This window comes from Acipenser ruthenus, chromosome 26 (assembly GCF_902713425.1).
Source record: "Acipenser ruthenus chromosome 26, fAciRut3.2 maternal haplotype, whole genome shotgun sequence".
Lineage (NCBI taxonomy): Eukaryota > Metazoa > Chordata > Actinopteri > Acipenseriformes > Acipenseridae > Acipenser > Acipenser ruthenus.
Genome location: NC_081214.1, coordinates 24426139 through 24438783, shown reverse-complemented (window position 1 = coordinate 24438783; position 12645 = coordinate 24426139). Strand labels below are relative to the sequence as shown.

General features: G+C 40.3%; 1 protein-coding gene across 4 annotated transcripts in view; it reads left to right on the top strand.

Annotated features, from left to right (window-relative positions):
- LOC117430552 (teneurin-1-like) overlaps window positions 1-12645 on the top strand; it is a 162407-nt gene that overhangs the window by 121456 nt on the left and 28306 nt on the right. For all 4 annotated transcript variants that reach the window (XM_059001084.1, XM_059001085.1, XM_059001086.1 and 1 more), the window contains exons 16-22: window positions 801-920; window positions 2288-2549; window positions 3859-4126; window positions 4471-4614; window positions 5111-5360; window positions 5656-5676; window positions 6861-7093. In XM_059001084.1, coding sequence (XP_058857067.1) covers window positions 801-920; window positions 2288-2549; window positions 3859-4126; window positions 4471-4614; window positions 5111-5360; window positions 5656-5676; window positions 6861-7093 — 1298 coding nt within the window. The remainder of the gene's footprint in view (window positions 1-800; window positions 921-2287; window positions 2550-3858; window positions 4127-4470; window positions 4615-5110; window positions 5361-5655; window positions 5677-6860; window positions 7094-12645) is intronic.

Sequence of the window (12645 nt, the reverse complement as noted above, 5' to 3'; positions counted from 1 at the left end):
TGACCCTTGTTAAGGGTATGGTCTATGCCTTGTGTAAGACAGACCATGTGGTATTTGAATAGAGACATACAGGCATCTCCCATCCATGATCCACCGCTTGGCTTCAGCCTTAGTTTAACACCATGAACCCATACAATGAGCTAGAAGAACAATAATAATAATTTCTGCTCTGAGGGATCTATTCCCAGGTATCATTTCCCAGGTATAATGACTCATTTCTGCTTGTTATTGGTCTAACCGCAAGGTGTTCTGTTCATGCTGAAACCGCTCAGCTGCACTGAATTAAGCGCAGACTCATAAGTCATATAAGCAATGTTTGGTTTTTTTGTTTCCAGAATCTATTTTCATTAATCAAATAAAATTGTGAGTGTCAAACTGTATTTTAGTCAGAAAAAATTGACTTTAAAAACAAAATCCCATATCTAGTAAAATATACATACTGTAGATGCCATTCCAAGATTTCCCAGAAGTCTTTTGTGGGACCCTTGAAGTGCTGCATGTGATTCATTATTGTGTGTGATTTAAAGTTAAGCATCTTCTTACATTAACCATCGTTGGTGTTCTGCCTCTCACATACTATTCTACTTCAGATATGTAAGACCCTATTCACAAAACTCAAACTCATTCCATGTATTACTCAGTTTGATACTCATGGAAGTTTTCTAAACTTTTGCTGAAGAAGCTGACGACAGTCAGGGACGATTTGTCTTTGAAAAGCTTAGTGAATAGGGCCAACAGTATTATTATTATTAATAATATAACGGTTTATTTATTACTGTAACCTTCTCGATTGTCTGTAGCCGAGCCTGTGTGATCCGTGGTCAGGTGGTCGCTGTGGACGGGACTCCCCTGGTTGGCGTCAATGTCAGCTTCCTCCGCCATGCTGATTATGGATACACCATCAGCCGACAGGACGGCAGGTAGGAGGGACGCTCTCTATCTCCCTCTTATCCTTCCAGCCCCATTGCACACTCTGATAAACCCCTCCCTACTTAGTTATTGGATTAATAAGAAGTGGGATGTCTGGCTTGTGAGCCTGCACATTACATGCCCTTCAATGAAATCAGGAAGTTGTCCTTCATCCTTAATTCAGACTGCAACCAAATCGAGTATTTCTTTTTGTTTAGTCTGTGAGAGACTCATTTTGAAGAAGTAAACTATTTATGTGATTCCAGCAGTAGGTCTAAACGGAAGCTGTTTGTTTTTTGCGATATATAAATATGATAGCTGATATACGTTTTATTCAGCAGCAATTTGCATATTTGCAATTTTGCGCTTTGGGATGCCTTGGCATGAAAGGTGCTATACAAAATAAATTTGATTGATTGATTGATTGATTGATTGATTGATTGATTGATTGACAGTGCATGGAACAATTAAAGACGCAGTCAAAGCTGACAGTAAACCACACTTTAAAGACAATCAGTTATGCAGGGGACAGAGAGATTTGTTTATCTATTTTGTCAGCTGTGTGATGAGATATTCTAGCATGTTTTTTTATTTTTTTTTATTCCATTACTTAAGACAGACTACCCCATTTAGACATATATGGTGCACTGTTTATAACCTCTGAAAGAATATTCCAGTAATTGTAAAAGCATCTTATTGTGTGAACCAAATTGAGTACTAAGTATAGTAATGGAAAATATTTGGGCATGTGTTTGGCGTTGAGTATGGCTTGATGGCAAGGATGTTTGGAAACCAGAATTGTGCACCATGGGAACTGCTTCCTGCAGCGCTGGTGCATTTATCCAATGATGACTATCATCTGTTTTCATTGTTTCCTGACAACATTATTGGTATGATGCTGCCAAAAATGATTTTCAGATAAAACCAGACAAGTAAAGAACAGAGGGCCCTCAATGCTCACGCTCAGTCTAATGGCTGTTTTTTGTTGTGCGCTGTTGATAAGCAGTTTGGCATTTACTTGATTTGATAGTAGTTCCACTGTTTCGAACCCAGGGGGCATTGATATCTTATTCATGGTCAGCACCACCATCTGCAGTTGTATTTTCTGCCAAGAATAAACTATCAACACATTTGTAACATTCATCAATTCTTTTCCCAGTCTCCTTGATTGTCAAAAAGAAGATCATGGATTATGAACTTCTGGACTACAGACATTGTAGTGGAGAGACTTTATGTATTGAACAGACCCAGATTTCAGATTGAAACGGCTTTCATACTCTTCTTCAAGTAAAACACCTGCTCAGTTGTTAAGTCTGTAGTTAGCCATGTGTGCTTTATTATCAGATGAAAACCTGTATATACATCTTGGTTCTCTTAGTTTCGATCTGGTGGCTGTTGGAGGGATTTCCGTCACCCTGATTTTTGAGCGCGCTCCCTTCATCACGGAAAGACGGACGCTCTGGTTGCCATGGAACCAGTTTGTTGTGGTGGACAAGGTCATCATGACGAGAGTGGAGACTGCAGAGCTGACTTGTGATGTTAGCAACTTCATCAGCCCCTACCCAATCGTTCTGCCTTCCCCGCTGACCATATTTGCAGGATCCTGTTCTGAAAGAGGCCCAGCTGTCCCTGAACTGCAGGTAATGCATATTTATCAACATAGTCAAAGCTTCTTAAGACCACATCTCATTTGACTCGTTCACTTTCAATCTAAACTGTGATTTGACCTGAAGTATGATCAGCACTGTAATCATACCTGTTCACATGTATGTAATAGTAATGCATGAGTAGGCAACTTGAAAAACGGTTTCCATGCTAACAAAAACTCTTTGTACTCTTTGTACCTTATGCTCGAGTGTGCTGCTTACTCCTATTGTACTTATCCACAGGTAGATTTAGACCAGTGTATTTGAAGACCCTGTCGTGGGATGCGATGAGGTCAAAATCTCTATTACCACGAATGCAGACGAGCCTGGCTCTTTGTGATAGAGGTTAAGACACCCGCTTATGGTGTGCGTGGCCACAGTTCCGCTCCCAGCCTCCGCCCTGTCACACCAGTAAACAAGAGTGTTCTTGTCATCCCTTTCTCCGCCCTGTCACACCAGTAAACAAGAGTGTTCTTGTCAAACCTTCTTCTTGATTAAAAAGTCGATTGCAAGGCGGATAACATTAAGGCATATATTTTCTGATCAGGCTTGTATTTACTCTGCAGAGCAGCTTTTCGCCTGTGAATCTCCTTGGAATACTTGTAATTAGTATGGTATATGTCATGTACTGTCGAGTCTTGTACTAAATCATTGTGTAATTATTATTTTTTTAAACGGAACAAGTGTTTTGTATTTTCACCCTTCGTTATAAAGAAGAATTTCAATTTTCACTTAGCGCATACTTCAGTAAAATAATTTCACACTTGTGATTGTCTTGAAAAGAGCCTTTAACATCAGGTTAATATTCCGTATTTTGCACTTTGAGGTGAGCTCTACAGGGATATTGTGCTGGTTGAAGTGAGGGAAATGCCTTGACAGTAATAAAAGAGGAGTTATACCGGGAGGACAGGGAGGTATCCGATTATTCTGGTGCGCTTTTCTCACTGACAGGGTGTAATGCCACTGCTACTGGAATCACATTAACGTTTGAAATGAATCAATAAGGATGAACCTGGATTTGGGCCCCCAATCTAAATCTGCCTGAACTCCTCTCAGGAGAAGAAAATAAATGACTAAAGAAATGGTTTTGTTTGATATTGATTTTATACTCTCTGTATCTTTATGTAGTGACCAGTTAAATATCGATTACTGTAGTAACTACAGTCACGCGTATCTGACCAAAGTGTTTGTTAGCTAGAGGAACATACATGTTAACTGCTTAATGCTGAGAGCAAAGAACAAATATTCGCCCTATGCTTTCCTTTAAAACTGTTGAAATGGATGAACTCTTTGTACCTTGCAGGCTGTACAAGAGGAGATCACCATCCCTGGCAGCTTTGTGAAGCTCAGCTACCTGAGCACTCGCACCCCTGGCTACAAATCCCTGCTGAGGATTATCCTCACACACTCGCTGGTGCCTACGGGGCTCACCAAGGTGCATCTGACAGCTGCCATTGAGGGACGCCTTCTCCAGAGATGGTTCCCAGCCACCCCCAACCTGACCTTCACCTTCGCCTGGAACAAGACCGATATCTATGGGCAGAAGGTGTCCGGCCTGACCGAAGCAATAGGTACGTCGCTGAGTTCAACTTGCTCTTTGTTAGAAAAAAACAAAGCAAAAGTGAATGTTGTTATGCAGTCAAAAACCTCAGGATGACGAAGATGAGCTTCAGTATCTAATTGTTTCACCTAATAATTGATCACTCCGTAGTGCTGTGCGTGTGTAGATGCAACCTTTGCAATCACAAATGGGTAACAGGAGCCTAACCCATAACAATATCAATGATGCATGTGGAAAACCACATATTAAAACTATTCATTGCTTTGAACAGTTTCCAAGGCTGGTGTTGATTGTCAAGCAGCGCCCATGGCTCACAGATCAGCTGAACACTCTTCACGGTTCTGTATCTTTCAGTGTCAGTCGGGTATGAATATGAAGCATGCCCTGACTTCATTGTGTGGGAGAAGAGGACTGCCCTCTTGCAGGGCTTTGAGATGGATGCATCCAATCTGGGAGGGTGGTCTTTAGACAAACATCACATCCTGAACCTGCAGAGCGGTAAGTCCTGATCAATTGGATATCTATAATGAGCGAATGCTGTTGCTGAGAGACACCCTTGATCTCTGGAATCATGTGTACCTCAGCATCAGAAGTCGTCTGTTTCTGATACTGCACTAAACAGAGTGGATCAGTGAAGGCAGTTGCTCATCCTGACCTTAGTGTGCTTTTGTTTGAATGTTTTATTTTTGCTCTTTGAGCACAGTGTTTTTTTCTGTTTAAACCTTTAATTTATTTTTGTTGAATTAAAACGGCGCAAGCCTTTTTGAACTGCAGTACCTGGTGTCAGTTGTCCTTCCTGCTTCTGCCGTGATGTCACCACACGTCCACCCTGTCACACAGGTACTTTATTATTCTAAAACCATTGTGACACACAGGCTTTGCAGACTAATGACATGCTATTGCTAAGTTCTAGACGTACATAATGGTCAGAGTATTAAGGGGCTTGGTTCATTCTAGTTTGACTATTTATACGTTTGTGCTTTTTAATTCCCAGGGATTTTGCACAAAGGCAACGGAGAGAACGTCTTCATTTCCCAGCAGCCTCCAGTCATCACCACAGTCATGGGTGATGGCTACCATCGCAGTATTCCCTGCCCGAACTGCAGTGGTCCTGTCCAAGGCAGCAAGCTATTTGCTCCTATCGCGGTGGCCTGTGGCCCCGATAGCAGTGTCTATGTCGGAGACTTTAATTTCGTCAGGAGGATACTACCATCTGGCTATGCTGTCACCATTTTAGAGCTGAGGTATGGTGTGTATTTGATTTTCACTGTGGAAGAATGGCTTATACATTTAGAAACAGTTAGAGGAATAAAATAATTGTAACAATAAAACCAGCGAGCAACGCTAATTGAACTGCTCTCTTTCCTATAAATAAGTTATCTCTTGATTTAGCCTTATGCCTTTGTATTTGCTATTTGCTTGCCCCTCTTGAGTTCTAATTAACTTCATTCTTTGATATTGCCGTCTACAGCGGTCTACATTCCTAAATATATATATCTTTTTTTTTCCTCTTCCCTTATATTCATCACTGATCTTCAGAAACAGAGACACAAGACACAGGTATGTGAATAGCTCTTTTACTGATGAACAGAAAGTATGCATCCATTTACATGAATGATAATGCTCCCTAATAGCTTCCGTGAACCACCAGAGAACATGAAGCGCATGGTAATGCAATCCATACAGCAACTTCAGTTGCACATCAATAAAAAATATAGTTTTTTTTCTCAATTGTATTTCATTGCAACACGATCCATCAGCCATAAAGGCTCTACTGTATATTTCCACGTGGTATGAGGAGCCAACACAAAAACAATGCTGTATCTTATATACCATACATATAATAAGTCTCCATTACTTAGGAATCCTTTTAGCAAACCGCTCAGATTGCCATATTTATACTAAGAAGTACTAAAAACATCATATTTTATGATGGGAGATAAAATAGCTGGGCAACTGCTGAGACGTAAAGCCCAGAACTAAGCCACTCAATGAGGCATCAGAGCAAAAGGGGTATTTATCAAAACCCTTACTCAGTCATATATAGGCTGTCAATCAGGTTACAGGTTCACCACTCATACTTCTGCACTCAAGACTTTCACAAGAGCCGATCTGGATTGTATGCAGCAGCCTTTGCCATTTTCAAATCCTTCGACGTGCTTGTCTGATTTATGTAAAATCGTCTGTTTACATGCGGTTCATTTTTAGGGTATGGCAAGGTCTTTGGACAATGGATCAGGGAATTCTGTGTCAGTGTAGAATTAGACGTCTTCAGATTGTGAGACTGTCTGAGCTGAAACGTTTTTGTGAGAAGTATCAGTTCTGAAGCTTCTTTTAATGTTCAGCCACTCAGCTCCAGTTACAAATTAGCATGTGTAAATCAACATGGAGGCTTCCAAGCCTTGTATCAATCGCAAGTCAAAATCTCCTCAAGGAAACATGACTTCAGATCAATCGATGGCAGCTTGCACTCGCATTACATTGATCCCTGCAGAAACTTATTTATAGATGAGTCCTAAGTATTTTTGGAAATAATGTAAATGTGTTGAGGGAGGCTTCCATAATACAAAAGCGCTCCGTGAGACAAGAAAAAAACAAGAATTTATAGAAGATGTCAGGATTTGAATGTACTGAGATCATTGTAAAACCGACCTTGTAACTAGGTTCTTCTGTCTTCAAAGACTAAGATTAAGAAACAAGTGGGCTCAAAATGTTAATTTGCCACTTTTCTGTTGCACATCCAGCACCAGCCCAGCTCATAAGTACTACTTGGCTGTGGACCCAGTCAATGAATCCCTGTACCTGTCCGATACAAGCAGCAGAAAGATATTGAGGGTCAAGTCCCTCACTGAACCCAAGGACCTTGCCAAGAACTTCGAAGTGGTGGCAGGGACTGGTGACCAGTGCCTTCCCTTTGACCAGAGCCATTGCGGGGATGGCGGAAAGGCATCTGAAGCTTCTCTCAACAATCCAAGAGGTAAGTCAATCTCAGCATCGGCACTGCTTACAGGGTTCGAGGCATTTCATTTTGAAACTCGCAGGAGAACCCTTGCATTCTTCTGTAAAGGTTAAGCCATGTTATGTGTAGTAACACGTGCATTGATTTAAAGATAGAGTCAACTGCTACGCTGTAAAAGGCTGAGGGTCGGTGCAGGATACATTACTGCATTGAGAATCTGATAAGCTCACGCTGCGGGGAGCAGAAGTAATGCGTGCTAATCTAATTTAGTGCACCGTGTGAAGTCGCCCAGCTCAAAAACAATAGAGTACAGCGAGGTAAAACCTAGAGTCAGGAAAACATCTACAATGGTATGGGTCAGGTTCAATCAGATGGTGGGGCTGGAAATGAAGGGGTAGATGAGGCACATGTTCATGGGGCATGACTCTCAGAGAGAGTTGCTCATCCTGAGTTCCTTCGGTCATTCTTTCATCTGTATTTTGGAAGATAACACCTCAACCTTTTGGCAAGTATGCCTAGAAATGCTGAATCAAGCAACAGCTCAGCAAATTGTGTTAAGGGAGCTGCAGGCTTCAGTGGTACTGCACTGTCCTGTTGGAACTACAGTGTAGACATTCAGTATGAAATCCTTCTTCCTGGTGTTTTGGCCACAACCCCTGCCTCTCTTTTTAGTTGTTCCTATACATGACTCTTAAAGACTGTGACTCAAAAATTGTTTAATTGCTTTTAAAAATTCAACAGGCAGTCACGTTCTAATTCAGACAAGTTAGAATTTTTTTTAATGACATACGTATAGAGCTAATAAGTATTTTTTTTTTTTCTGACAGCTGATTAATGTACGAAAGCTGCTGTAATTAAAGATTTTAGATAGAAGGACTACTTCCTCAGTTGTGCTGAGGCTATTTGGGAAAACGAAACAAAACAGATCTCATTGTGAATCCCTTTTAGACAACTTGATTAATATTTCATCAGACTAGAAGGAATGTCTAACTGGTTGCTGTGTGATTATTTTTAGACTGTTTGCTGCATAGAATAGAGAAAGTACTTATGTTCTCCGAATCCTCAATTACAGTTCAATCATTGTTTTTAGGGTTGTCTTGGATAACAAGAAACTGAACTGGTGACATGGTAAGGAGACCAATAAGGTGCAATTAATGGTGCCAGAGAGTTGAGTGTGGATTTTCCTTTGCAGCCAGATACTGTGCGAGGACAGACTACTGATTTAGAATCCAACAGTTAAGAGTTTTTGTTGTGTATGTTATCTGCTCAGAGCCGGGTGGAAACCAGCTTAGCTCACATCCCGCTGGCCTACTTTAGACAGAAATGACTTGGTTAAGTCCGCCTGGACTGCACGTGGCCCAAAGGTGGAAGACTAATGCCTTTATCAGGTGATAACACACTGCATCTCCGAGTCCCCCGTTCCGCAAAGCTCTTTTCCAGAACCCCCTATCACTGACCCAAGCCAAATACTGTGCTGCAACAAACACAGCAGGGCTTAAATCCACATATCTTCCTGCACAACACACAGTTCTGTGTATGTTATTAAGCACCGTGAATAACAGAAAAGCAGAAACGTTTTTGGAGCAATGCGGCTGTCGTTACTGGTTACAGTGTTTTGGCCGGGAAGATAAGACCTTCCTCCGATAAATACTCTTGCACAGGTACACACACTGTTGGAGACCTGATGGATGGTGATATCCCATGAGCATTGTGTTTCAGATTGCAGTCTAACCAGGATATTGTAATGCCTATACCCTATTGACGTTAATACAATTAGTAATCAGCAGCTTGGCTCCATCATTTCTTTGCTGTAAGTCTATATGATATTGATGCAGTGTTGTTAGTGTACTCTCCCTTTCCATAATATTGGATATGCGTCAAGACTACCTGGCGGCTCACTGGAAATGAAGCCTAAGGTAATAAAGCAAAGAGACAGGGTCAATTCACTGTACCTTTTATTTGAAGATACAGGTGCCTGTTCTAAACCTGTTGTCTGTAACTCCCTCCAGTGTTACAAAACAAGAAATGCTAAATTATATGTGTTGCTAGTTTTGCAACATCTAGTGTTGTTTTCAAACAACAGTAGTGAATTGCAGTCTGCAGAAATAAAATTTAAAAAACACTTTGAGAGGAGAGCCTGTGAGGTCTGATTTATTAAGATTGTACAGTCTCCCTTTGAGGTTATATTTTCACTCTGTTTTTTTGTTTTTTTTTAATGCATACATCCCTGTATTTAAAATAAATAACTAGACAGTCAACAGCATGTTTTATTTTTTGTGTGCGGTGCGCTGAACCCGAAATGCGCTGAAGTGGTCTTTTTTTTTTTAAAGGAAATCACAACATCAGCCGCCCTCTTATGTTTCCCTGCATTTATTCAAAGCCATACTGCATATTGTGAGATGCTTGAAAACCATGTTGCACAAAGTAGATCCTTTGGGAGCTCTTACGCAGGTTTAGTATGTCTGAGATGACATGCAGTCTGACATTGATGAGGAGCAGTATGCAGAATTCGGATATGCACTTGTGAACAAGGTTGTAAAGTAAAATATATATATCAGGGGTCTACTGTAGCCATGCCTGGGGAGGAAGTGCATTACATTTAAAAGCTACTTCTTCTTTTATTCAACTGAACAGTGAATTAGATAGTTTTGCAAAGTATTTTTGACTAAAGACAAGAGTTCACACCAAAGTAAAATCCATTATCACGTTCTTTCCACTGTCACTTTCCTTAACAGATTCTATGGGTATTAATTAAAGACGAAACAAAAATAGGTTAAGTGTAAAAACACATTTGCCATAATTATTCCTACAGATACAATACAGCCCACTTGTCTTGCTTAAGCAGTGTAAGTTAATTGTATGTTAGCTGCGAGAATAGCAAACTAAAGCAGTGTTACTCACTAAAGTCCCATAAATACATTATTATTCATGCAGATGTAATGTGTGTTAAAATACCCACTACTGCATATTGACATTTCAGTACTTTTTTTTCCCCTCACTTGCTTGTGGAAAAATAAATGTCATGCATTCAGAATCCAAACAAAGCTGGATTTACTTTTACTTACAGTAACACCAGCGAGAATGGAGGAGAACTTACGTGTTATTTGCTAACTCAAGCAGTGAATCAATTAACAGTGCTGGCAGGATTTTAGGCTGTGCTCAGTCACTGTCACAGCAGTCGCCAGTCCTTCTTTATCAACCTGTCAACAGTCATAATTGATGGAGAACAAATTCTAATTTGTTTGCTAAACTGGATGAAAAAAAAGACTTTTCATTTTTTAAATGTATTGGAGAGTGTTAGCTAAATTGTTTAATTTGCTGTTTACTACTGAATAAAATCATATTTATAGAACTGTAGGTAGCACTTTACATTGTGGCTCTAATTACTGTGTATTTACATAGTAGCTACGTAGTAAATATATGTGTACTTACACATAATTACAATGTTATTATGCATAGTTACAATGTACTTAATGTGTAAATCTATTTGTACAATGTATGTAAGTACACAATTGTATCAGAAAAGGGTAAGGGTTATATCATGCAGAAGGTACATAACCCAGGACTGTTAGGATTGGTACACCCTCAGATAAGACACTAAGCAATGTTCCTGCAGTACGTAATGTATATTCTCTTGAGCTGTAAACTGTGTTCTGTGTAAAGTTGATTTACTCAGGCCTCTATTTTATTTTACCAGCAATTTAAAATAATAGAGCTGCGGGTTTGGAGCCGTTGCTTTTGATTTCTTATTTGAATCAGTCATGTTTTGATGCCTGTAAGAGAATATCACTTGCTGTCTGCACATTAGGTACCTGCAGTATGCATGTTTTTAGTCTGCCATAACCAATTAAATGGAGAATTCATGATGCGCATTGACATGCACTCTTTAACTTCCAGTTTAATTGGTATACTCAGTCTCTTAGGAGGCTGTGTGGTCCAGTGGTTAAAGAAACAGCCTTGTAACCAGAAGGTCCCCGGTTCAACTCCCACCTCAGCCACTGATTCATTGTGTGACCCTGAGCAAGTCACTTAACCTCCTTGTGCTCCGTCTTTCAGGTGAGACGTAGTTGTAAGTGACTCTGCAGCTGATGCATAGTTCACACACCCTAGTCTCTGTAAGTCGCCTTGGATAAAGGCGTCTGCTAAATAAACAAATAATAAATTATAATCTTAGAAGAATCCCATTATTTGCATCGACAGTATGCCTATGAAATATTTATAGAGGATGACAGAAATATGGTCTCAGTGTTTGATAGCAAAGCTCCTTCCAGAACCTGGTACTACATTCACGCAAAATCATAAACATACCAGTTCTCATGAAGAAGAAACCTGTACAAATGATTCCCTCTATTTCCAGTCTGTTTGAGTCTGCTATTTCTTGAGAACATGTTTTTAGGGACTGAGATTTTGCTACTTACCCTCACATGAATCAGTGAAGAAAAATAAACGTATTTGTATGACACTTTGCACTCGGTGACAAGTTTTCATCTGTTTAGTTTATATGGCCAATTACCAGCACCTCAGGGGGGTCCAGAAATCAGGAAACATCATACTAAACCTTCTCCCTGGGGGACAGGAGCTTTCTGTGCAGTCACTGAAGAGGTCATGAATGTTTCAGAGTCACAGCTTCAATCAGCATACAGTGACACGAAAGCTGCCACTGCTATTTTAATGAGAAGGCATACATGGCTGGAGCAATCATCCATGAATGCAGATACTCGAGCGGTGCTGATGAACCCTCAGCAAAGGCGAGGGAGCTTATAAGAGCTACAATGCACACCATCATTTTGGTATGTATACCATACTTAGTGTGTCTGAATCTGTACGAGACAGAAAGGGCAGAGTATGAGGATGATACTTGTAGGTCACGTCTTTGTAGGATCTAGGTTCAGATGTTGACCAAGAAGTAGGTAACCATCCTAGACAATATTATTAATTAGTCATTTAGCGGACACTTTTATCCAAAGCGACTTACAGAGACTAGGGGGTGCAGCTGAGCCCAGAGTTGATTGGAAATGGCATCAGGTACTAAAACCTACAATTTTTGTAATAATGCAAATGTATGAATATTGTTAAAAACCCTTGAACCTGTCATTTCTTTAATTCTGTCTTAGAGGCACCGGGTTTCATTCAGTGTCTATATTGTAATTTCCATAATGAGAACAGCTTCCCAGACTCCAGTGGACTTTAATCCCATTCTTGTAATGCTAGATTCCAAGAACTGTTAAATACCTTATCCTTCCCTAACACCCTTCCTCTTGTTTCAAATTACTGTATTTTCAGACGTATAGTGCACGTGTGTGTGCGTGTGCATGTGTGCGTTTGTGTGTGTTTCTTGGCTCAGGTGCAAAGGAACAGCCTGGGGCCTTTTCACATCCACGGTGTAAATAAATTCATTGTTGAATTGTATAATTGATTAATTGAAAGTGTGGAATTTTAATCACATGCTGTAAAAATTACTGCCACATTGTCTGCAAGAGTAACAAACACGACATTGAGCACCTCTTACATCCACTTCTTACATAGACATTATTCGGAAAGCTGTATTGAGGCCACAGGGGTGCGGCCTG